General features: G+C 42.5%; 1 protein-coding gene across 9 annotated transcripts in view; it reads left to right on the top strand.

Annotated features, from left to right (window-relative positions):
- Window positions 1-24517, top strand: part of PATJ (PATJ crumbs cell polarity complex component) — a 392685-nt gene that overhangs the window by 178239 nt on the left and 189929 nt on the right. For all 9 annotated transcript variants that reach the window (XM_033916053.1, XM_033916047.1, XM_033916046.1 and 6 more), the window contains 2 exons: window positions 1708-1785; window positions 9051-9186. In XM_033916053.1, coding sequence (XP_033771944.1) covers window positions 1708-1785; window positions 9051-9186 — 214 coding nt within the window. The remainder of the gene's footprint in view (window positions 1-1707; window positions 1786-9050; window positions 9187-24517) is intronic.

The raw sequence follows: 24517 nt of genomic DNA, 5'->3' as shown, positions 1-24517 counted from the left end.
CGTACCTCCTCTGCTGATCCCTGGTGATCCAGAGGTGCAGTGGACAGGAGCGAGTTTTCTGCGCTCTTGCCCCCGCTGCTAACCCAGTCAGTGGTGGCTGCCGCGAGATCGGGTTTCTTCAGTCGTTGAGTGGCGTGGAGCAGGAGTGCGCTTTGGTGGGTATCCCTCCTCCCATATTTAAAAGTTTGTGGGGGGGGGCAAAGGCAGGAGGGAGTAGGCATCCCTTCTGATGTTCGGGGAGGTTTCAGGGCAGAAGAGTTGGCCACAGATAGTGAGCGACTGGTCTTAAGCAGTCGTTCTTTTTCGGATCGGCAAACCCAGTCGGGATCTCTTCTTCTACTTTGTGAATCGATCGCTGCCTTCTTTTGCATGGCATTTTCCCTCATTAGCATGATCGGATCAGAGATTGGATGAGTGATCAGAGAAGCACATCAGACAGCAGTTTTGTAAATCGGGTCGGGGAACACGAACGATTGCAAAACCAGTCAAACCGGTTTTGCGACAATCGTTACAGGATTGGTAAGTTTACTGAATCTGGGCCTAACTCTCCTATTTTATTTTTTAGGATTCTAGCATTTGTATACAGACACTTCAAATTATGTTTTTTCCTTGTAACAGAACGCTGAGAAGACAGGGAAAATTTGAGTCTTTTACTCTGCCTTCCTCTTAAACCCTCCTGGCTTTCTTTCACCATTATTGAAACCTCTCTACTGGGACTCCCTAAATATCCTATTTCAATAGTATCCTTCAAGGATATCTCACACTGAACCATCTGCTCCTGGGCGACTGTTGGTTCCCACCCGCCACCCCCACTCCCGCACCTCAGTTTAAAAGCTACTCTATCGCCTTTTTAAATATTAGTGCCAGCAGCCTGATTCCATCCCAGTTAAGGTAGAGTCCATCCTTTCAGAACAAGCTCCCCCTTTCCCAGAAGGTTGCCCAGTTCCTAACAAATCTAAATCTCTCATCCATGCACCATTGTCTCAACCACATATTGATACTTTGGAGCTCTGCCTACCTCTTTGGTCCTGCGCGTCGAACTGGGAGCATTTCTGAAAATGCTATCCTGTAGAATCTGGATTTCAGCTTTCTACCTAATAGCCTAAATTTGGCTTCCAGAACCTCCCTCCCACATTTTCCTATTTCATTGGTACCTACGTATACCAAGACAGCTAGATATCAGCTAAGGAGATGCATTTGCAATAATGCATGATAGCTTGGGATACAAGAAAGTCTGCACTTTCCCAAACAGCTTATTGATTTGCACAAGCAACAGTATGTGGAGGTTGCAACCCAGTTCCTGAGATTGTATGAACAAGATCCAAGTATTCTGGAGAGAATTGTCATCAGTGATAAGACATGGGTGCTTCACTGTGAACTGCAGAGCAAAAGGCAAAGCACAATGAAATAAAGGAAGCGATGTTCACCTGGCTTTGGGAGCAGCCAAAAAACTTCTCTGCAGGAATGCAGAAGCTAGTTGAACATTACAACAATGTATCATCTTGCATGTGGACTATGTGGAAAAATAATATGTTCAATTGCTCACAGTTACTACTATTAAAACCATTAAATGTATTTTGCCTTTACTTTTTGATTTACTCTCATACTATTTAAAAGCATTGATTTCATGCCTTCTTTTTGGTTTCTTTATGACACAGAATATTTGTGCATACTTTTTCTAAAACAATCTATTTACCATTTTTGCAGCTGGTATCTATTACAAGTCAAAAGACAAATAAGCCCAGTACAGACCACAATGAAGTAAAAGAAGATAAAAAGGAAAAGGTATGTTTTTATGCTAAGTTTTCAAAAGCATTTCTGCTCATAAAAGTATATATTACACACAGAAATGGCCTTTTAAAAATCAGGCCTGGACAAAGGCATTTCGGGGAATGGACTTAGGTACATATTGTGGATGCCCAATAGGCATAAATGTGTGCACATATTTCCCATGGGATAATATTCACAAAAAGCATACTTATACCTTCCCTTTTAAAACAGATATTACTACTGTATGAGCAATGTAAGGAAATTCTTCTTTACGGAGAGGGTGGTGGATGCCTAGAATGCGCTCCCGAGACAAGTGGTGGAGAGGAAAACGGTGACAGAGTTCAAAAAAGCGTGGGATGAACACAGAGGATCTAGAATCAAAAAATAATAGTAAATATTGAAGAACTAAGGCTAGTACTGGGCAGACTTACATGGTCTGTGTCTATATGTGGCTGTTTATGGGAGGGTATAGATGGGGAGGGCTTCAATGGCTGGGAGGGTGTAGATGGACTGGAGTGAGCTTTGACAGAGACTTCAGTAGTTGGAACCTAAGAACAGTACTGGACAGAGCTTTAGATTCTTGCCCAGAAATAGCTAAGGAGAAGAAGAAAAAAGAAAAACCCAACAAATTTTTAGATTGAATTAGGTTGGGCAGACTAGATGGACCATTCGAGTCTTTATCTGCCATCATCTACTATGTTACTATGTTGTTTATATTAGGTAATTTGGCATCAGCTTTGGTTTCTGTCCTGAGCTCTCTTCATGGGGTTCATCCTTCTACCGCTACTTATCGTTTCTCTAGTGCTTCTAGACCAGGAGTGGGCAACTCCGGTCCTCGAGGGCCGGAATCCAGTCGGGTTTTCAGGATTACCCCAATGAATATACATGAGATCTATTTGCATGCACGGCTTTCAATGCATATTCATTGGAGAAATCCTGAAAACCTGACTGGATTCCGGCCCTCAAGGACCGGAGTTGCCCACCCCTGTTCTAGACATATGCAGTAGAGAATGACACGGGGAAAAAAATCTGTCCTCGTCCCCATCCTCTGCACCGCCCCGTCACCGCCGTTCCCTTCACCGCCCCGTCACCGCCATCCCTTTTACCGCCCCGTCACCGGCACTGCCATCCCATTCACCGCCCCCGCAGCATCCATATAAGCCTCAGTACTGCGAAACACCATGAAGACAGAAGAGAGTCCTGCCACTACTACTATTGCACTGAGAATCTGTTTCAGTGCCTCTGCCCTGTAGTAAAAACAGAACATAAAATAAATCAATTGACTTGTCCTCCCTTGCAATGACGTGACTCCATGTTCACCTATAGCTCGAATCAGATCAATTGTGCACACTAAAAATGCAGGAGGATCTGGAACGTGAGCGCAGGCAGGCAGTGATACAAAAACAGCAGACACCCGACCGATTACAGTGTTCCGCCATCTCCCTCCCTCCATCTCACCTTAGATGTAGAGTATGCCGGCTTTCTTTTTCGCCCAGCCGCACGTGCGGGTGCTCATTTGTTCAATATTCTCCTCTGACGCAACCGAAAACAGGAAGTTGTAAGAGAGGAGAAGATTGATCAACTCGAGCAGCCGCGCAAGCGCGGCTTTTTGAACGTATGCGGCTGGGCGAAAAAGAAAGCCGGCATACTCTACATCAGTGTTTTTCAACCTTTTTACACCCGTGAACCGGCAGAAACAAAAGAATTATTTTGTGGACCGGCAAACTACTAGGACTAAAATTTTAAAACCCTGTTTCCGCCCCATCTCCGCAAGCTTGGTCACCTCAGTAACTATAGAAAAATAGACAAATATAGTGCAAAATATAGACAGCAGATATAACTTCTCAAAACTGACACATTTTGATCTCTAAATTGAAAATAAAATCATTTTTCCTACCTTTGCTTTCTGGTGATTGATTTCATGAGTCTCTGGTTGCGTTTCCTTCTGTCTGTGTATCCTTTCTTTCTGCACTCAGGCCCAAGAATTGTCCCTTTCTATTCCTTCCCTCTTTCCTTCCTATGTCCTTAGTGCCCCCGGTGCCTCCTTCCCATGTCTTTAGTGCCCCCAGTGCCTCCTTCCCATGTCCTTAGTGCCCCTTTCTGTCTTTAGTGCCCCCAGTGCCTCCTTCCCATGTCCTTAGTGCCTCCTTCCCATGTCTTTAGTGCCCCCAGTGCCTCCTTCCCATGTCCTTAGTGCCCCTTCCTGTCTTTAATGCCCCCAGTGCCTCTTTCCCATGTCTTTAGTGCCCCCAGTGCCTCCTTCCCATGTTTTTAGTGCCCCTAGTGCCTCCTTCCTATGTCCCTCTCACTGCCTTCCACACTTTGTCCCACTCCCACCCCCACCTCCACCCCTGAATCCTGCCTGCCTACCTTTCTCCCTCTCTAGCCAAAGCCAGCCTGCTGCCTCCCTGCCGCTCAAAAAAAAAAAGCCTCCTTCCTTTTCCCTTGCTCTTACCGCCATGCTCATGCTGCAGCTACTAAAGCCGACAGGAAGTCTTTCCGACTCAATTCTGACGTCGGAGAGGACGTTCTGGGCCAGCCAGGCAGCGATTGGCTGGCCCAGAACGTCCTCTCCGACGTCAGAATTGACATCGGAAAGACTTCCTGCCGGCTTTAGTAGCTGCAGCATGAGCATGGCGGTAAGAGCAGGGGAAAAGGAAGGAGGCTTTTTTTTTTTCAGCGCGGACCAGCAGAAATTCAACTGGCGGTAAGGAGGGAGGGAGGAAGATGGCGGGGACCGCGCGATCCTTGATTGCCTCACTGCGGGGACAAGTCCATTCACCACTCCACGGGGCGGTGAATGGCCTTGTCCCCGTCCCGCAGAGGCCACTATTTTTTCTTCCCCGTTTCGGCGGGTTACCCGTGGCTAAATGCGGCTAGCTGTGGGTAACCCGCCACCGTGTCATTCTCTATGCAGCGCTGTATATCAAAATATAGAAGAGACCGTCTCTGCTCAAAAGAGCTTACAATCTTGTCAAATCAGACAAACTGGACAAGATGGCGCATCTAAGCACAGTGCTCAGGTGGGGGAATTAGACAGCTGCAATGAAAGTTGGCCTTAGCACATGGGAAAGACTTGCATAAGGATGCTCTAAGGCCAATTTTACCACAGACATAATACAAAAAAGGCATTTTTAATGGTCATATGCAAAAGTTACACAAAAATATCCAACAGGTGAATTTTTGACACCAAAAAGATTTACTAGATAGTATTATCACACCTATGGTAAAATTAAAAAAAACACTGTGTTGTTATGTGCTACTGGCCAATCCAAATATTTATCAAAACGAGCCTCAGAACAGCAGGCAGGATAACTTAGACCATGCCAGACAGTCAAGCCAACCGGCTAGAGTCCAGTAATCACAGGCTCCTCTTGTGTCCAGGTACAATTGCAGCAAAAAAACTCAAAAATCTGAGAAAAAAAAATGCAATTCACCCAGGCACAGAGATATACAATCTATAGCACCATGCTACAGAACAAAACAGTGTTTAATATTTAATGTGGTGAAAAAACAAAATCAAAACCACAAAGTTTCCAAAAAGCATGCAAAAATGCAGAACAAGCCTAATACTTAGCTGCTAGCAGAAGGAATTTCACTTGAAAAGCTGGAAATAGAAGAAACTTCCCTTAAAGCACCAATCTTCTAGCAGTTCATACAGTTAGTCCACTGCTGTCTATTGCTATCTTCATCAAGTCCTATCAGCGTTGCTGAAACAGTCTTCAAGTCTGCAGTAACCACAGCAAACCAAGAATCGGGAACCAGGAACCACATACACTTCGGCCCCACCCCAGCCTCTCATTACGTTCCTCCACTCATGCAGGTAGTACTCCAGGCCGATGGTAGAAATAATAACCCTTTCTCAATAAGACCCTTGTTTCACGCCCTCGCACTGCTTCAGGAAAAAGGGTTCAAAAATTTAAAAAAAGAGCATATCTTCTTTTAACACCACGGCCATTTTGTTAAATTTCCGTGTGAGCACTTACCACCACCCATCTTTGTAGGTAGTAAGGGCTCCTGCTTTAGCTATGTTCTAACTCCTTCCTCTCCTGGTAAAAAGAGTCTGAGGATGCCTACCCACATAAAGTTAATTTAAAAAATTGAAGATTATGTTCAGTGTTTTCTAGAAACAATGGAGACCTTCCACAGTGGCAGTTTAAAGAATACTGTGGTTGCATGCCTGGAGAGAAAAGTCATGTGGTGTGGAGTGGCATGTGTTCAATAATCTGGGACCTAGTGACTGAGTAGTGGGGCTAGCTCCTACAGTTTGTGTATGACATGCAGTCTCACGGAATATCTAGGCATCACTAAGGGAGCATTGAACAGACCTAACCCCAGATGCAGTAGGGCTAAAGATGAAAGAAGCCCTTGTGTCAGTAGTTTGGCTGCTGGTGGGGTTGGAGACCATTTTGGATTGGACAAGGTGTATTAAGCACTTTACAATCAAGTACTCAGGCATTTTCCCTATCTGTCTTAACAGGCCACTCTGGCCCTGCTTCTTCTACTGTTCTCTTAATTACCACAAACGGCCATAAAATGGGACTGTGAGTGAGAATAAGTACCAGAGGATAGGGGAGGGGGTCTGCAAGAGAACGATAGAATCAGAGAGGCTGTGGGTTATATTGGTGAAGAGGGCAAGATGATGAGTGAGGTAATATACCCGCCACTCAAAAAATGCACCTTGAAGAACGCAGTAGCCATATCTTTTACATTAAGGGGCCCCAGTGGTGGAACTTGCTCCCAGAACAAATTTGGTTTATAACTGATCTTAAAACATTCAAAAGATGCCTATCCCATCTACTAATCGATGATGGAAAATCACTAAGCGGAAATGAAGGGTCAGTCTATAGAGCTAAAACCTAAACCTGACAGTTGGTTACTTAGCAAAATGTATAAATGCACCTTGTCTTGATTTATTTATTTCGTTTTATAGCCCATCCTTCCCAGGAGCCCAGAACGGGTTATAAGGATGCGTACACAGTCTCTAACGATGATTGTATACCTAAACATCTCCCCCTATCCTGTACTTGTTACCCCTGAAAATTATGTTGTGTCTCTTTATAAAGTATGTATGTAGTGCTGTAATCCACCTAGAAACCTACTGAATGTGTGGCATATATATCCTTCAAATAAATAAATACATAAATAATATGGTAAGGGGGAGAAAGACTGAGGGAATTTAATAGATGTGTTTTAGAAATGAGAGTGAAAGAGGGGTTATGGTAAAGAGTGCTAGAGTGAATGAGAGTCTGTTAGAAGGTACAAAACAATATGAAGGGGAGGGACACAACATGAAGGAATCCTGAGATCCCACTGGTTGAGAATGAGAAGGTTAAAGGAGGGGGCAGGGATAGAGTGAAAGGATCAAAGGAGGTTTGGCAGAGTGGAGAGAGAGTGACTGATGGTTCAGAGATACAGTTGGGTGTGAGGAGGTATGCCTCTCCCTCCCTCTCTTGATCCTAGCCAAAACCCTTAGTTGCCCAGCAAGAGGTAATTAGTGTCTAGTTTAGTGTGCCCAATTGTTTTGAACACTCCATTGTCCTCTGAGATTCCCCCTTTACTACTACTCTCTCCCAATCCCCAGATTCCTTCCCTTCCTAACATGTATCACTAAAATCCATTTCCCCTCCTTCCCCCAAAAAGGTATCAAATAAATTGATTGGATCACAAAAATCTTTGAAAATGACTTTATTTTTATAAAGTAAAATGCTATTTTTATGGAAATTTATGCAAATCATAGCCATTCCCTTCTAATCAACATGTGGAAGTACACTTCTCCCTCTGTATTCGCTGTGATAGGGGATTAACAGAACCGCAAATACAAAAAAAACCGCAAATAACTTTTTCATATGTTATTCACTGTTTTCTATTAAAAACCATCATGAATATAGTGAAACTGTGAATAACATGGTGGCAGACCTGGCCTGTTCCTGAAGGAGAGGCAAAATACGGTGAAGAAAGTGCTGGGAATCAGCAATTTTTTTCTGTAAATGCTTGGAATCAGCGATTTTTCTATGCAAGCTAATGTAATTTAGGGGGGGGAGGAGCCAGCAAGCTAAAAAACATGAATAATTGAAACCACGAATGCTGAAACCGCGAATAAGAAGAGAGAAGTGTAATATGTTCCCCAGTGCAGTCTAGAATTGAAATGAATTTTGACATCCTTGCTCTAGTCCAACCTTTGAAGCCACAATCCTTGGCCAGGGATCATAGACCATGGCTCCCTTTGGAATCTGGTGCACATGTGTCCAGAGTATCACAGTGGATGGCTAGGGCTCCATCAAGGTTTGTCAATACAGCCTCGCAAGCCCTGGTCAGCCTGAGGAGCCAATGTCAGGTGTGGGACTGAAAGCAAGATCTTCATGACAGCTCAGCCAGCCAGGATGGCTGCTTTTATTTGCCATACCATACAGACATACCATGGGGACTGTCTGTGTTCCACAAACATAGGTCAGGTCAGTCTACACGGCCCCATTTCTAAATGTTAATGGTTTATCTTACATTTAGTCCTGTTTTCTTTGCAAGCTGGAAAACATTACAGCCCTGCTTGCTATAATGGTGCAACCATGTCTCACTTCCTAAAGTGCATGCTATTAGAGGTTTTATTACATCAAACCTAATTGAATATAATTTGTGGTGGGCAGGTAATGTAAACAATGATTCGGTTATTCTGAGATGCAGAGCTAAATGTTGGAAGGTACAATCTCGTGTGGTTGTTCCTACCTCCAGACGGAACTGTTCTCTGAACTCTTAACATGGATTGCCACGATTTTGCTCGGTGTCTTTATTTATGTAAGGTAATAGATATTTTTACAAGCAGCATTTTCCGGATCTGGTTCCAATGTGGCACTGCATGGGAACTCTTACATTTACTGAGAGAAAATGGCATGCCATGTGATGGCTAGTTTTGAATACGCCTCTGCAAGATAGCTGATGTGTTTTTGGATAATTATGCAACCTTTTGTTGATAGCTCTTAAAAGCTGATATTTGTGCACTGATGTGTGATATTCATGGTGGTGACTTTTGTATATATGATAATTGGGAACAATGTTTGTAATAGATATTTTCATGTTGGGCTTGAATTAATTTATAGAAGCAGTGAGATCAGTTTTTAACATTCTTGTAGTTGCTTGAAGCACTTAAATTTGCAGGTTAGAAGTTATGTGGGCTCCAAGTTCTATTTCATGTTTTTCTCTGTCTGCTTTCTCAAAATAATATTTCGTCCCCTTGGAACTGCTTATTAATTCAAACTCATATGAATCCTATTTTATTTCCTCAGAGAATGAATTTTTCTGTTGGTGGTGCACCCCCACCAATGAAGTTGCCCCCTCCTTATAAAGAACTTGCGAGCATCTGCAGCTCATTAGAGGCAGAGATAGTGGAGAATGCTGAAGAAGATTATGTCCAGACATCTCGTAAGTAGTGCTTCTGCATGTTACAGCAAACTTACCACAGTGTAAAAGAACTGCTATATAACAGTGCTGTTGAATTTTTGTGTATTTGATTTTTATGTTGCACTTTGAGATAGCATTTAAAAATTTAATAAGCCATCAAGGATATGTGCAAACTTTAAAAATGTGAACGATATCCTTAGATTGTACCTGCTGTTCCTTCGTGTGTCTCTTTAGTCAGCTGACAGGCAGCCAGTAGAGATGGACATATATGTCTCCCCAAGCTTGGATTTACCCACAGGTCTGCTATGCCTGCGACGCGGAACAGCATAAATTATTTTTTATGGGGGGGCAGATTTTCTGGGAGATGGTCGATCCCACCCTACCATGATCTCAGATCTGATTTTCAACCTTCGTTTCAAGTTTAATAAAATTTTTGATTAATCGCTTAATCATATTTCTAAGCGATGAACATTTTAAAAAATTACAGTATTTGGGGGACAATACAATACTTAACAATATTTTACATCCAAGCGGACTAAAAGACATACTTAACAAACCATGAACACAAGGGAAAAGGAGAATGAAATACAAAATCATTAAAGAAAAGTAAGACAGTCGGTAAAAAAACGAAAGGCAGGGAAAACAAAAGTCATAATATTAAACAATAGAAATAAAAGTTTAACCAGCGGACTGCTAACTAATTATCAAAAGCATCCTTAAAAAGAAAAGTTTTTAAATTATTCTTAAATTTCTCCAGATTACGTTCTTCCCTTAAGTAAATAGGGAGAGAATTCCAAATTTGAGGTGCAGTAACAGAAAAAATAAATTGCCGTCTTGTATTAATAACCCTAAGAGAAGGGATCATCAATAGATTTTGTCTCCTTTCCAACTTCTCATTGGCTCTCTGTTTCCCTTCATGCACTTCATCTATATATGTCCACTTCTACCTTCTACACCTCACTCATGAAGTCTCCCTTTGAACCACTTTCATCTTGCTCTCTCAAACTTCTTACTTGGAAAGCCGTTTTCCTCATTGTTCTCATATCTGCACACTGTGTAAATGAGCTTCAAGCTCATGTGTCTGATCCTACACAAGATTCTACCATGACAGAGTAGTGCTAAGAACTCATCCACAGTTCTGCCTATTTTCTTTTAAAAAGCACTTAAAGCATCCTGGAGAGGCAGCTCTTCACTCCTTGGACTACAAACAAGCTGTGGCATAGAATCTGGACTGGAGTAAACCTCATAGAGGTACTCCCAGCTTTTTGTGGCTTTTGACCCTAACAGACTTTGAGTTCCTTTTTCCACGAAAACCATCTCCACTTGGCTAGCAGACTGTATCTCCTTCATGTATACTCAGGCTGGGCTGATGCTTCAGTGCCGTACGACAGCCCATAATGTCCAAGTTGTGGCTACACTTCTCCCTCCGTATCCGCGGTTTCCGTATCTGCGGATTCGTTTATTCACGATTTTTCGGAAGCTGACTCCACCCCTAAAAATTACATCATCATTAAAGTTCTTTTTCCTTTTACTGTACCGATAAAAAAAAAAGTATATCGCTTATCGTTCACTCTGAAAATTGCTGCTACCATGCTTTCTCCCCAGATTCACTGCTTCCCAGTGTGCACTGAGAAAAACGCTGCTTCCCAGCATCCATAGAGAGAAAGGCTTCTTCCCAGCATGCCTGCCCAGAAATCGCTGCTTGCCTGCCCAGAAATCATTGTAGAAAAGTTATTTACAGTTCCAATAATAAAAACGGAAGACTTTTTCTAAAAACTGCAAATAACATTAAAAAAAGTTATTTGCAGTTTTTCCGTATTAGTGTCTATGGTCTGCCTGCATCCCCCACGAATACGGAGGGATAAGTGTACTTCGGTAGCTCATTTCCGCTCTGCATCTGTTGAGGACACCTGCAAAGCATCTACTACTTGTTCCTCAATCCACTACTGTTTGGAACAAAACTCCAGAGGAAATAGTTGGTTTGGACAAGCAGTTCTACAAAATCTTTTCTCTACCTGAGCACCAATTTTCCCTCCAAAACTCTTGGATTTTGCCAGGCTAATATTTATATATCCATTATCTTTCTCCAGAGTCATGATCCTGAAAGCTTGGTAGTTCCACATGTGAGAATTTTATGTCCTTAAAGAAAGCTGCTGACACTACTACTACTACTACTAATCACTTATATAATACTGAAAGGTGTACGCAGTGCTGTACATTTTGACATTTATAGTCAGTCCCTGCTAGGAAGAGCTTACAATCTAACTTGGCCAGACATACATGACATATGGGGTTAGGGATGCAGAACCCAAGGTGAAAGAAGTTAAGAGATGAAAGCACTCTCAAAGAGGTGGGCTTTAACTGGGCCTTGAACACTGACAGGGACGGAGCCCGCCATAGGGATTCGGGCAGCTTGTTCCAAGCATATGACGCAGCAAGGAAGAAGGGTCAGAATCTGGAGTTTGCAATTAAAGAGAAGGGCACAGATAGGAGGGACTTACCAGCTGAGCGGAGCTCACGGGGGAGGGGGGATCATAGGGAACACAGGGGGAGATAGGCGAAGAGAGATAATGAGGGGCAGCTGAGTAAGTGCATTTGTAGGTCAGTAAGCGGAGTTTGAATTGTATTCGAAAACCGATAGGAAACCAATGAAGTGACTTTAGGAGAGGGGTAACATGAGTATAGCGGCTCTCCCAGAATATGAGTCATGCAGCTGAATTCTGGATGGATTGGAGGAGAGCGAGATGGCTAAGTGGAAGGCCTGAGAGTAGCAAGTTGCAGCAGTCTTAAGTGCAAGGTGATGAGGCTATGGATAAGTGTGTTGGTAGTGGGCTCAGAGAGGAAGGGTCGAGTTTTGGTAATATTATAGAGGAAGAAGCGGCAGGTTTTAGCAATTTGTTGTATCTGGGCAGTGAAGGAGAGAGAGGAGTCAAAGATGACCCCAAGATTATGAGCAGACAGAACAGGAAGGAATAGAGCAGTGTTTTTCAACCTTTTTACACCTATGGACCAGCAGAAATAAAAGAATTATTCTGTGGACCGGCATCGATCCGTGGACCGGCGGTTGAAGAACACTGGGCTAAGTCGTGGGCCAGACCCCGCCCATCTCTACCCAATCTCCACCCCAGACCCCGCCCCCATAATAGTACTAATTGCACCTTGCACATCCTGTGCCTCATCTGGAAGCCTTCCCTCTGACGTTGCAACGTCAGAGAGAAGGCTTCCGGTTCAGGCGCAGGATGCCCGTAGGAGCCACTGCCCGTGGCTTTGTGCACTGAATCAGTGAGGAAGAGGGAGCTGGCTCGAAGATAACAATGCATCGATCGCACTGTGGACCAGCGGTTGAAGAACACTGTTTTGGGCCTGATGCACATGCTGGCCCTGTGGACCGGCAGGAAATTTCTGTGGACCGGCACTGGTCCATGGACCGGTGGTTGAAGAACACTGGATTAGAGTGTGTCCACAGAGACAAGAATGAGGGATGCGGAGAGGTGGGTTTCGGTGGAAAGATGACCAGCTCTGTTTTAGCCATATTCAATTTTAGATGGCAGTGAGACATCCAGGTGGCAATGTCGGACAGGCAGGCTGAGACTCTGGTTTGGGCTTCAGTAGAGATATTTACATAAGAACATAAGAGATGCCACTGCTGGGTCAGACCAGTGATCCATCACGCCCAGCAGTCTGCTCACGCGGCGGCCCTTTTGGTCAAAGACCAGTGCCCTAACTGAGACTAGTCTTACCAGCATACGTCCTTGTTCAGTAGGAACTTGTCTAACTTTGTCTTGAATCCCTGGAGGGTGTTTTCCCCTATGGTAGCCTCCAGGAGAGCCGTTCCAGTTTTCCACCACTCTGGGTGAAGAAGAACTTCCTTACGTTTGTACGGAATCTATCCCCTTTCAACTTTAAAGAGTGCCCTCTCGTTCTCCCTACCTTATAGAAGGTGAACAACCTGTCTTTATCTACTAAGTCTATCCCCTTCAGTATCTTGAATGTTTCGATCATGTCCCCTCTCAATCTCCTCTGTTCGAGGGAGAAGAGGCCCAATTTCTCTAATCTGTCACTGTACGGCAGCTCCTCCAACCCCTTAACCATCTTAGTCGCTCTTCTCTGGACCCTTTCGAGTAGTACCGTGTCCTTCTTCATGTACGGCGCCCAGTGCTGTACTCAGTACTCCAGGTGAGGGCGCACCATAGCCCGGTACGTCATGATAACCTTTTCCGATCTGTTCGTGATCCCCTTCTTTATCATTCCTAGCATTCTGTTCGCACTTTTCGCCGCCGTCACACATTGTGTGGATGGTAGATCTGGGAGTTGTCAGCATAGAGGTGATACTGAAAGCCATGGGAGGAGATCAGCGTTCCACATGAGCAAGTGTAGACTGAGAAAAGGAGTGGTCCCAGGCAGAGCCTCGAGGTACACCAGTTGATAGTGGGAAGGCTGTGGAGGAGGAACTACCATTGCATACATTGAAGGTGCGATGGGATAGATTGGAAGAAAACCAGGAGAGGGTATCCCATCAAGGAGAAAGATATACCAGCACAGGTCTGTCTTTGGAGAAAACCTATAGCAGGTGTTCTCCAAGGACAGCAGCCATATATTCTCACAACCCATTCACCTCCCCTAATTGGCTTCTTAGTTTTGTTACTGAACTGATGGTCCCATAAGCTGATGGGCAGGAAGGCCCCCGCATGCACATGGTAAGGGCATTGCCTAAAGATTTAAAGTGATAGTGCACTTGGTAGTATCCATACTGCGTTCTGTGTATGACATCACCCACATGAGAATATATGTCTGCTTTCCTCAGACAATACCTACTATATGTAAGTATCTTTGCTATCTTGGCAGTTTTCACTTCTGTCTTGTATTCCCGTAATAGTAAGAAGAGTTTCTGAAGAGCGACTTTTCCTCCACTTTCTTTCCTTATCTCTAAGATGTATCTTCAGCAGTTTGTGCTGGGCTGTATATTGTGGTTCCTGTTTCTCACAAGAAGGCAATAAAAAGTTTTAAGCAGCACAACCGTATCCGGAGTGGTTTAGAGAACAACATTTAAAGCTTGAGCCTGCTCATCTAAATCAAGGGGGGCAAACTGATCCAAATTTATTGTAAGATTCTGCAGAAACATCCTCTCAGTAACAGTTGAGATGTCACACGTCCAATAAGGAACTGGCTCAAGATGGTAAAATATTCTAGGTGTAGGACAAGTATTTTAAATGGTAATGAAGGAATGATCAGTCCAAAGAAGAGTAGTGACAGTGACATCAGAAATCAGATAGGAATAATGCTTATCCAAAAGGATAAGGTCTATAGCAGTGGTTCCCAAACCTGTCCTGGGGGACCCCCAGCCAGTCAGGTTTTCAAGATATCCCTAATGAATATGCACGAGAGAGATTTGCATATAATGGAAGTGACAGGTATGCAAATCTCTCTCATGCATATTCATTAGGGATATCTTGAAAACCTGACTGGCTGGGGGGTCCCCCAGGACAGGTTTGGGAACCACTGGTCTATAGTATGAATAGATAGTTGAGGATTGATATCCCAAAGAAGTATAGTGAAATCCCTAGTAAAAGATCATCCATGCGTATGTTGAAATCTCCTAGACAAATGGTATTCAGGGACAGTAAATGTTGGCTCAAAAAAATATGCTGTAGTTCTTTAAGGGTAGCAAAGGAGACTGGTGGAGGCAAAAACAGTGAGTAGCATAGAGAATTGCAAATACAATAATAGGAACTCTCTACAAATAAATTATAAGTTTAAAATTAGTCTTGTGAACTAGCGAGCCTAACTTTAGTGGATGGTCATCTCCACAGTTGTTAGATCAAGCTCACACTGTATATAACTTTTTAACGTGGACCATTTTCTGTATTTGATCACTGACTCACCAATAGATGTCACTGCAGTCAACTGAGAGGATTTTAAAGACTGGTTACCAACCAATATAACAAATATGAGTATTAAATAAAATCAACTTTATAGAAAATAAAATGTTAGCAGCCTTGGGTTTTTTCATGTTAGAGCAAGATATTCAGAACCAAGAAGTACACTTAACTGTATTACGGGATGTACAGAAAGGCACAGCTAATGGAAGAGTGGAGACTTGAATTTCATGTTTCATCTGCCTTGTTAATCCATATTGAACACTGCTAATCTTTTTCCAATATCATCCAGGCTAGTAGTATCCTAAAATATTTAAGACTGTTAACTTGCCACCTTTAAAAGAGGCAATGGGGTTCCACTTTTTGCTAAAGTGTAACCTTGTAATATATTTTCAAATCACAAAGGAATACAAGTCACCATAAATATTTTTTAACTCCGGGGTCCCTAAACACTGGGCCTTGGACTGGACCGGGACATGGGTTGTGCTGAACCGGACCACACAGAAAGAATAACAATTTTTATTTTATTTACACCAGTTTGCAAGGTATTTTATTTTGAAAAGTGACCACTTCCATCTGTGCCTCTTTCCTGCACTTGTCTCAGTTGCAGGTGGGTTTTTTTTTTTTAGCTAATCCTAACAAAAATGAGTAAAAAAACAAACGTTGTTAGAGAGCTTCTTTGAAAAGGGTGAAAAACCTAATGATGAGACAGCAGAAGACTCCAAGTATGCCAAGAAAAAGAGAGCTGCATTCAAAAGAAAATACCAAGAAACCTATTTATATTATAGATTCATTACAACAGGTGATTCATATTCTGCAAGGCCACTCTATATAATATGTGGCAACTGGCTATCCAACAAAGCCATGAAACCTTTGAAGTTGCTTCACCACATAGAGACCAAGCACCCTGCATTAAAAGACAAGCCTTTGGAGTTTTTTTGAAAGAAAAAAATGCTTGAACCCTCCCCTTCCACCCCACCCCCATTTCATGGAAAAATTGTCTCGTATGAAACCAGTCTATGGTGCAAAAAAGGTTGGGGAATGCTGTTTTAACTTATAAAAGCAAAATTCTTGGTGCTCAAATGGCATTGCCAAGGAATTGTTTGCAACATTTTCAAGTTTATTAAGTTTCAAGTTTATTAATAAATTTGATAAATCGCCTATTAGAATCACTAAGCGATGTACAAAATCAAAAATAGAGTATAATAAAAGAAACAAACATTTAACAAAGTTCTTTCGTCATAAACAAACATGAGTTGGGAGGGAAAGGGTAAAAGTTACAATTTTCAGTTGGGGTAGAAGAAATGGGAAAAAACAAGAGGAGAGGGGAAATAAGCCACAGCATAATTTGGAATCTTACTGAACATTTAAATATTAAAAGCATCTTTAAATAAGTAAGATTTTAAAAGTTTTTTAAATGTTATAACGTCCTTTTCATTTCGAATATATTGTGGCAGGGCATTCCATCATAAAGGTCCCATCACAGAGAATATGTCTGCTCTTCTTGTACCGATAATTTTCAAAGAGGGGACTGTAAGAAGGTTTTGACCAGAAGAGCGAAGTGAACGTTGGGAAGTGTGAGATATTAATAGTCTAGATATGAATTGAGGTTCGTCGAAGGCTAGAGTTTTAAAGATGAGCAGTATTATTTTAAAGGTGATTCTATGACCAATTGGGAGCCAGTGAGCATCTATCAGTAGCGGTGAAACATGATCAAATTTTAATTAGGAACAGGTGGGGGGGCGGTTTCTATCATAACCATACATATAATGCATTGAATAGATGGCTGTCGGTGATATGTTTTGCAACGAATGATTAGAGGTTGGGGAAACACAAAGTTGATGGTGAGACAAAAACTGAAAAATAATTTATCTATCTGTTTGCTATACATACAACATTAAAAATGAGTACTAATTTGGATATCCTGATTAGAGATTGAACGGAGCTCAAAAAACTACTGGATGTTTGAGATGGTTGAATTTATATTTTTCAGAATGTTTTAGTATATAGTATTCCAATAAAGTCTTGTTTAAAAAATGTACTGTAAATCATCTTGCTAGTTTGTGTGTATCTACTAATACCTTTTAGCTAGGCATGCTGAAAAACCTCCATGTCCCCCTTTTATTTTTGGGAAAGTGCTACAAGCATTTCCAAACATTTAGGTTAACAAAATTATTTTGCTTTCAGCTGCAATCCCTTGTCACCAGCAGATGAGGATACATAGAGATAATTAATGTCATTAGCTCCATTTATTTCTCAGCCATGGGAACGGGTCATTGAGCACAATATTAACTGCAGCTAGCAGTGACACAATGAAATAGATGCCCTGTTTAAATCAACTCCTGTCTCTGGATAGAGATGTCATTCTAAGGGGTGGCAGGATAAGCCAGTCCAACAAACGGCAGCCGTAGAGCATCAGTGGGTCAGATGTTGGAAACCAGTGATTTGCTTCTCTCTGCGTACTTTTATAGGCAGCTTTCATCTGCTGACAGATGCAGCTCCAAGCTTGCGGGTAGCTGAAAATTTGTACAATTGATTGCATCTCATGGCAGAAATAGGCTGACAGGGTACCTGAAAGGAGGAGAAATCTTGGGGAAATAGGCCCAAGGTCGTCAGAAGAAAGACAAGCACAGAGTCTGTGTATGATGAGGATCTGAGCTGCTTACAGCGTTGCATGCTTGTCAGGAATGCAGCCTTTCTGAGGTGCACATTGCTAGAGCAATGGTACAAGGGGGATTTCCAGGTAAGATTCCAGAAAGCTGTATACAATTAGCCTTTGCATTGCGCTCAGTGCTTGTAATTTGCTTGAAACCAAATAAGTAGTAAGCTGAGCTGGTTCTATCAAATTGGAATGCATGTGTTTTACAGAAAGATGAGAATAGGTTGCAAGAGGTTTTACAGAAGTTTTAATGTATTGGAGATGGGGGCTGTATAACACAAGAATATACAGTACATCAAACCAGCACACTTGCCAGGACATATCTGTTAAAAGAAGATTTCAGAATGTAGGCTTGAAACCATTTTAATAATTTTTGCAGGAGCATTATAGTAATGTAAACTGATAGCCTTGCTTGTTCACTTTCTAGTACAGTGATTTCAGCAGGTACTATTACTGAATTTTTTTTTTAAAATGTGCTTCAGTATCAAAATCTAAGGTGTCAGATATATTGGCAAAGATAAATAATTTTACGTAGCTATGTAGTTTCTGAATATTGTCTGAAATGCCCTATATAGGTAATGGAGAGGCAAGACAATCTTTAACTTTTACTTATGCCATTAATTTATTGCCAAGGCTAATACATGCAAAATTCCTTGCTAGAGCAATTGCTGCATCTGAAGGCGATATTTGCCAATGTTGCCTGAGTTTGGGTAGATGTTGCAGGGATATAACTTCTGTGAACTTGCTTCAGCATAAACCAAGATTTTCAGTCTTGTGCTTGAATACAGAGATATTAATATTCTGTTCAGGTATAGCGTGATAAATTGAGATTTTTTAAATAAGACTTTAGGTTGTAGATCAGATAATACACCAGTAGGCAGACGTTTCAATTATAATCCACTGCAGTAGAAATTTAAATTGTGGCTCAAAGCTGTGGCAGAGGAAAGTATTTCCTAGAGACTCCAGAAAAAAGGGAGGGAGAGAAGCCGCAAACCTTAATTTCCTAAGCAAGTAATAGAAGACCTTGTTTTTGCAGCAGTCTAAATTACAGATAACCACATACAACAGAACTCTGCAGCATATCTCAGCACAAAGCAGTGGGCACTTGTATGCCAGCTAATTTAGGAAATGCCTTCTGTAAAAACAGCTGTGTCAGCTTTGGAATTCAACTTCAGAGTGGTGCCTTGCAGTATCTTTACAGAGAAAAAAACCCTGGAAGTAATTCCTCAGAAACTGTGCAAAGAATTCTATTTTGCAGGTTGCATTATTTTTTTATGCATGCTGCATACTAGACCAGTCATCTGTAAAGGGATTGTCAGTAGTTGTCAAGTCTCTGTATCCTTCAGCAGTTTTCACTTACTCAGTAACGTGAGAGGTTTTTTTGCTTTCATTTTCTTTTAAATTGATTCTTCGCTGAGAACACACATTTGTTCATTGCAACAGTAGTTTTTAACTCATTTATCGAGCTTTTTGTTATATCCTTTAAATAATTTTAGATTCAGGAAATCTGAGTGTATAAAGTACAATTTAAGCACTCATGAATAATATAAGTACACGAACAGAACCAGTACATTTAAGCTTTCTGATAATCTACAAAAAAGGAATGGAAACCAAGGAAAAAACACTGGATATAGTGGAATGTATCCCAAAAAGAAAAACTAAACGGTACTGATATATAAGCTGATCTAGCAGAGGAGACAGGTTTCAGGAACCCCGAAACCATTGAGGCATTTTTCAAAGTGATATAAGTTCACAGATGAATGAATTTTGTTACTTTACATCTACTAAGTGAGCGTTATTAAGTGAGCGTTACTCAATCAGTGGGGTCTCCGGAAGCAGACACTGAAAAGGGGCTGCGTTGGGACCCCGGGACCCTATTACAACATCTCACATAAGATAAGTGAAGTTTTTTCTTATATTCCATTGACAACTGTATGCAACAGCATAAGACAATTGGAAAATATTACCAATACAAGTGGATTTTTATTATATTTAAGAAAACATGTGAAGATTTCAGAAACATTTTACCTCAGAGTGTGACCTATTTTGCATATAACACGCTATGACTGGATGGTGAACTCTTGTCCCAAGAGGGGTTTACCTTCCCCTCTTCAGAGTTTCATTTTTCTGAGCGCATTTCAAAATTGGTTCACTCTCTGGGTCTTTATTCTACACAGTCAGTTTCTCCCTTTACTTAAAATAGTCTAAGACAGTGGTTCCCAACCCTATCCTGGAGGACCACCAGGCCATTCGGGTTTTAGCCCTAATGAATATGCATGGGGCAGATTTGCATGCCTGGCACCTCCATTATATGCAGATCTCTCTCATGCATATTCATTAGGGCTATCCCAACAACCCGACTGGCCTGGTGGTCCTCCAGGACAGGGTTGGGAACCACTGGTCTAGGAGTTTACTTTTGTATATAAGCAAAGATCAGTAATCCAGTTGACTGACGGGTGTATTTTGTTTTGAGATAAGAAATTGTACATTAAACAATTTGATCAGCTATGTAGCTATGTTCTGCTTGTCTTTCAAATGACACTGTTTGCTCTGTCCTAGGCAGGATCTCAGAATGGTGAACACTTGTTTGTTGATTTATCAGTGGTGGCAGCAATAATACCATGGAAAGGAAATATGAGTATGTTGCAGAAGTCTCCTGGATAACTTTATTGATTTATTTACTGTCTTTTTGAAGAAATTCACCCAAGTGTTCAGCAAGAATAACTTAGACTACTACTACTATTTATCATTTCTATAGCACTGAAAGGCATTTAGAGCGCTGTACATTTAACATTCAATAGATGGTCCCTGCTTAGAAGACCTTACAATCTAATTTGGACAGACAGACAGGACATCTCAGGGTGGGGAGTTTCTTGTAGAAGGAAGATACAATGAGTATGGGTATCCGACAGTGAGTGGGAGTGAAGAGTTGAAAGCAGTTTCAAAAAAGTGGGCTTTAGCTTGGATTTGAATACTGCTAGAAACTGAGCATGATGTATTGACTCTGGTAGCCTGTACCAGGCATATGGCATGGCAAGAAAGAAGGGATGGAGTCTGGAGTTGGCGGTGAAGGTAAAGGGTACAGATAAGAGTAACTTACCCAATTAACGAAGTTCACAGGGGGAGCATAGGGGGAGATGAGTGAGGAGAGAGATTCAGAGGCTATAGTGTGAATGCATTTGTAAGTCAGTAAGAGGAGTTTGAACTGTATTCAGAAATGGATGGGAAGCCAATTAAGTGAATTTGGGGAAGGTAATGTGAGCATGGCGACTATCATGGAATATGAGTCGTGAAGCAGCATTTTGAACGTATTGAAGGAACGAGAGATGGATGAGCTGGAGACCTGAGAGAAGGGCATTGCGGTAGTCTAAGCGAGAAGTAATAAGAGCAAGGATAAGGGTTTTGGTAGTGTGCTCAGAGAGGAAAGGTTGGATTTTGGTGATATAGAGGAGGAAGTGACAGGTTTTAGCAGTTTGTTGGATCTGAGCAGAAAAGGAGAGCGAAGAGTCAAAGATCACCCCGAGGTTGCGAACTGATGAGACAGGGAGGAGGAGAGTGTTATCCACAGAAATAGAAAACAGTGGGAGGTGAATTTAGGCAGAAAGATAAGGAGTTCAGTTTTAGCCATATTCAGTTTTAAATGGCGATGAGACATCCAAGCAGCAATGACTGTCAGGCTGGCTGAGATATGAGTCTGAATTCCTGTAGAGATATCAGGTGTGGAGAGGTAGGGAGATACAGGGAGTCATCAGCAAAGAGGTGATATTGAAAACCAGAAGAGGGGATCAGTGCACCGAGAGAGTGGATGTACATGGAGAAGAGGAGAGGGCCCAAGACAGAGTCTTGAGGTATACCGATAGATAGTGGGATGGTAGCGGAGGAGGATCAACCGTAACATACACTGAAAGTGTGATGGGAGAGTTAGGAAGAAAACCAGGAGAGAATGGAACCCTGGTATCATAGTGAGGAAAGTGGGTCGAGTAGCAGGTGGCAGTCAACAGTATCGAGAAGGAAGAGGAAGAGTAGAGACCATTGAATTTGGCCAGGAACAGGTCATTAGAGACTTTAGCACAGGCAGTTTCTGTAGAATGGAGAGGGCAAAAGCCTGATTGTTAGGGGACTTCAATATGCCTGATGCAGATTGGAACAAACTTTCTGCTATGTCCAGAGGCAGCAGAAGGCTACTAACCTCCATAAAGGGAGCACAACTCAAACAGATGGTATTGGAGCCCACTAGGGATCAGGCGATACTGGACCTGGTACTCACCAACGGAGAAAGTGTCACAGAGGTTTCGGTAGGGGATAAGTTGGCCTCCAGTGACCACAACATGGTGTGGTTTCACCTCAGGAAAGAATTCACTAGATCTAACACATCCACAAAGGTCCTCAACTTTAAGGGCACTAACTTCAAAAGCATGGGTGATTTCGTCTATTGGGCGCTGCAAAATCAGGCCACAACTGATAATGTAGAGGTAATGTGGTCAGCTCTGAAATCTACCCTACATGAAGCAACCAATCTCTATATAAAAACAGTAAGTAAACGGCGGAGAAACAATAAACCTCAGTGGTTCTCTGCGGAGATCTCGGACCTCGGATAAAAGAATTAAAAAAGCATTTATCTCCTGCAAGCAATCTGGGAAACGAAAGACTAAAAAAGACTATCTGGCCAAGTCTAGAGCTGTCAAAACAGCAGTCAGAGAGGCCAAACTCCGGATGGAAGAGAATCTAGCAAAGAGCATTAAAAAAGGGGATAAATCCCTTTTCAGGTATATTTGTGACAGAAAGAGGAACACAGATGGGATAGTGCGCCTTAGGAAACCAGACGGGAATTATGTAGAATCGGACTCCGATAAAGCCGAACTACTAAATAAATACATCTGCTCAGTCTTTACCTGCGAGGCGCCGGGATCCGGTCCACAGCTATAGACAAGGGAAAGCTCGGAAGACCCGTTTCGAGATTTTGAGTTTACGTCCAGCAGCGTCTACTATGAACTTTCAAAGCTCAAAAGTGAACAAAGCCATGGGACCAGAGAAACTACAACCCAGGGTGCTTAGGGAGTTGAGTGATGTCCTGGCGGAACCGTTATCCGCGCTCTTCATTCTTTCCTTAAGTACAGGAAGAGTCCCATTGGACTGGAAAACAGCTCACGTCATTCCACTCCACAAAAAGGGATGCAGGACGGAGGCTGCAAATTACAGACCGGTGAATCTCACATCGATAGTGAGTAAAATTATGGAAACACTAATCAAAACACAAATTAGATACGATCCTGAATGATGAGAATCTACGAGATCCCCATCAACATGGATTTACAAAGGGAAGGTCCTGCCAATCCAATCTGATCAGCTTCTTTGACTGGGTAACGAAAAAGCTGGATATGGGGGAGTCCCTAAACGTCGTGTACTTGGACTTCAGTAAGGCTTTTGATAGTGTCCCACACCGCAGGTTATTGAGCAAGATGAGTTTGATGGGATTAGGAGAAACGTTAACTGCATGGGTAAAAGACTGGCTCAGTGGTAGACTTCAGAGGGTGGTGGTGAACGGTACTCTCTCTGAAACATCGGAAGTGATCAGTGGAGTGCCGCAGGGTTCGGTCTTGGGTCCAATCCTATTTAATATCTTCTTAAGGGACCTGGCTCAGGGGCTTCTAGGGAAAATTACATTATTCGCCGATGTCGCCAAACTATGCAACATAGTAGGCAAAAGCACAGTGTCCGACTGTATGATGCAGGACCTACTCTTACTGGAACATTGGTCCTCAACTTGGCAACTAAGTTTTAATGCCAAAGAGTGTAAGGTCATGCACCTTGGCAGCAGAAATCCATGCAGAATTTACACCCTAAATGGTGAGCCCTCAGCAAGAACTGCAGCAGAACGGGACTTGGGAGTGATCATTAGTGAAGACATGAAGACTGCCAATCAAGTGGAGAAAGCTTCATCCAAGGCTAGACAAACAATGGGTTGTATCCGAAGAAGTTTCGTCAGCTGGAAGCCCGAAGTTATAATGCCGTTGTACAGATCCATGGTGAGACCTCATCTAAAATATTGTGTACAATTCTGGAGACCACATTATCAAAAAGATGTGCAGAGAATTGAGTCAGTTCAGCGAATGGCCACCAGGATGATCTCAGGACTCAAGGATCTCCCGTATGAGGCACGGCTGGGTAAGTTGCAGCTATACTCACTCGAGGAACGTAGAGAGAGGGGAGACATGATTGAGATGTTCAAATATGTCACGGGCCGTATTGAGGTAGAAGAGGATATCTTCTTTCTTAAAGGACCTACGGCGACAAGAGAACATCCGTTGAAGCTTAGGGGTGGAAGATTTCACGGTGACACCAGGAAGTATTTCTTCACTGAAAGGGTGGTTGATCATTGGAATAGTCTTCCACTGCAGGTAATTGAGGCCTAGCGTGCTGGATTTTAAGAGAAAATGGGATAAGCATTTGGGATCATTTCAAGGAAGAAATTAGGGGGTGGGTCATTAGAGTGGGCAGACTTGTTGGGCCGTGGCCCTTTTCTGCCATCATCTTCTATGTTTCTATGTTTCTATCATGAAAAGAAAGGAAGTCCCGGTAACGGTGGTAAACAGCACATTCAAATAGTTTGGATAGGAAGGGAAGGAGTGAAATGGGGTGATAGTTGGAGGGGGATATGGAATCTAGTGAGGGTTTTTTTGAGGAGAGGTGTAACAAGGCATGTTTGAAGACATCAGGAACTGTTGCAGTGGAGAGTGATAGGCTGAGGATGTGACTGATTGGAGGGATGACAGTGGGAGCAATAGCTCTAAGTAGGCAGGTGGAATCGGATTAGAGG

This window comes from Geotrypetes seraphini, chromosome 12 (assembly GCF_902459505.1).
Source record: "Geotrypetes seraphini chromosome 12, aGeoSer1.1, whole genome shotgun sequence".
Classification (NCBI taxonomy): domain Eukaryota; kingdom Metazoa; phylum Chordata; class Amphibia; order Gymnophiona; family Dermophiidae; genus Geotrypetes; species Geotrypetes seraphini.
This window is presented reverse-complemented; position numbering and strand designations above follow the sequence as displayed.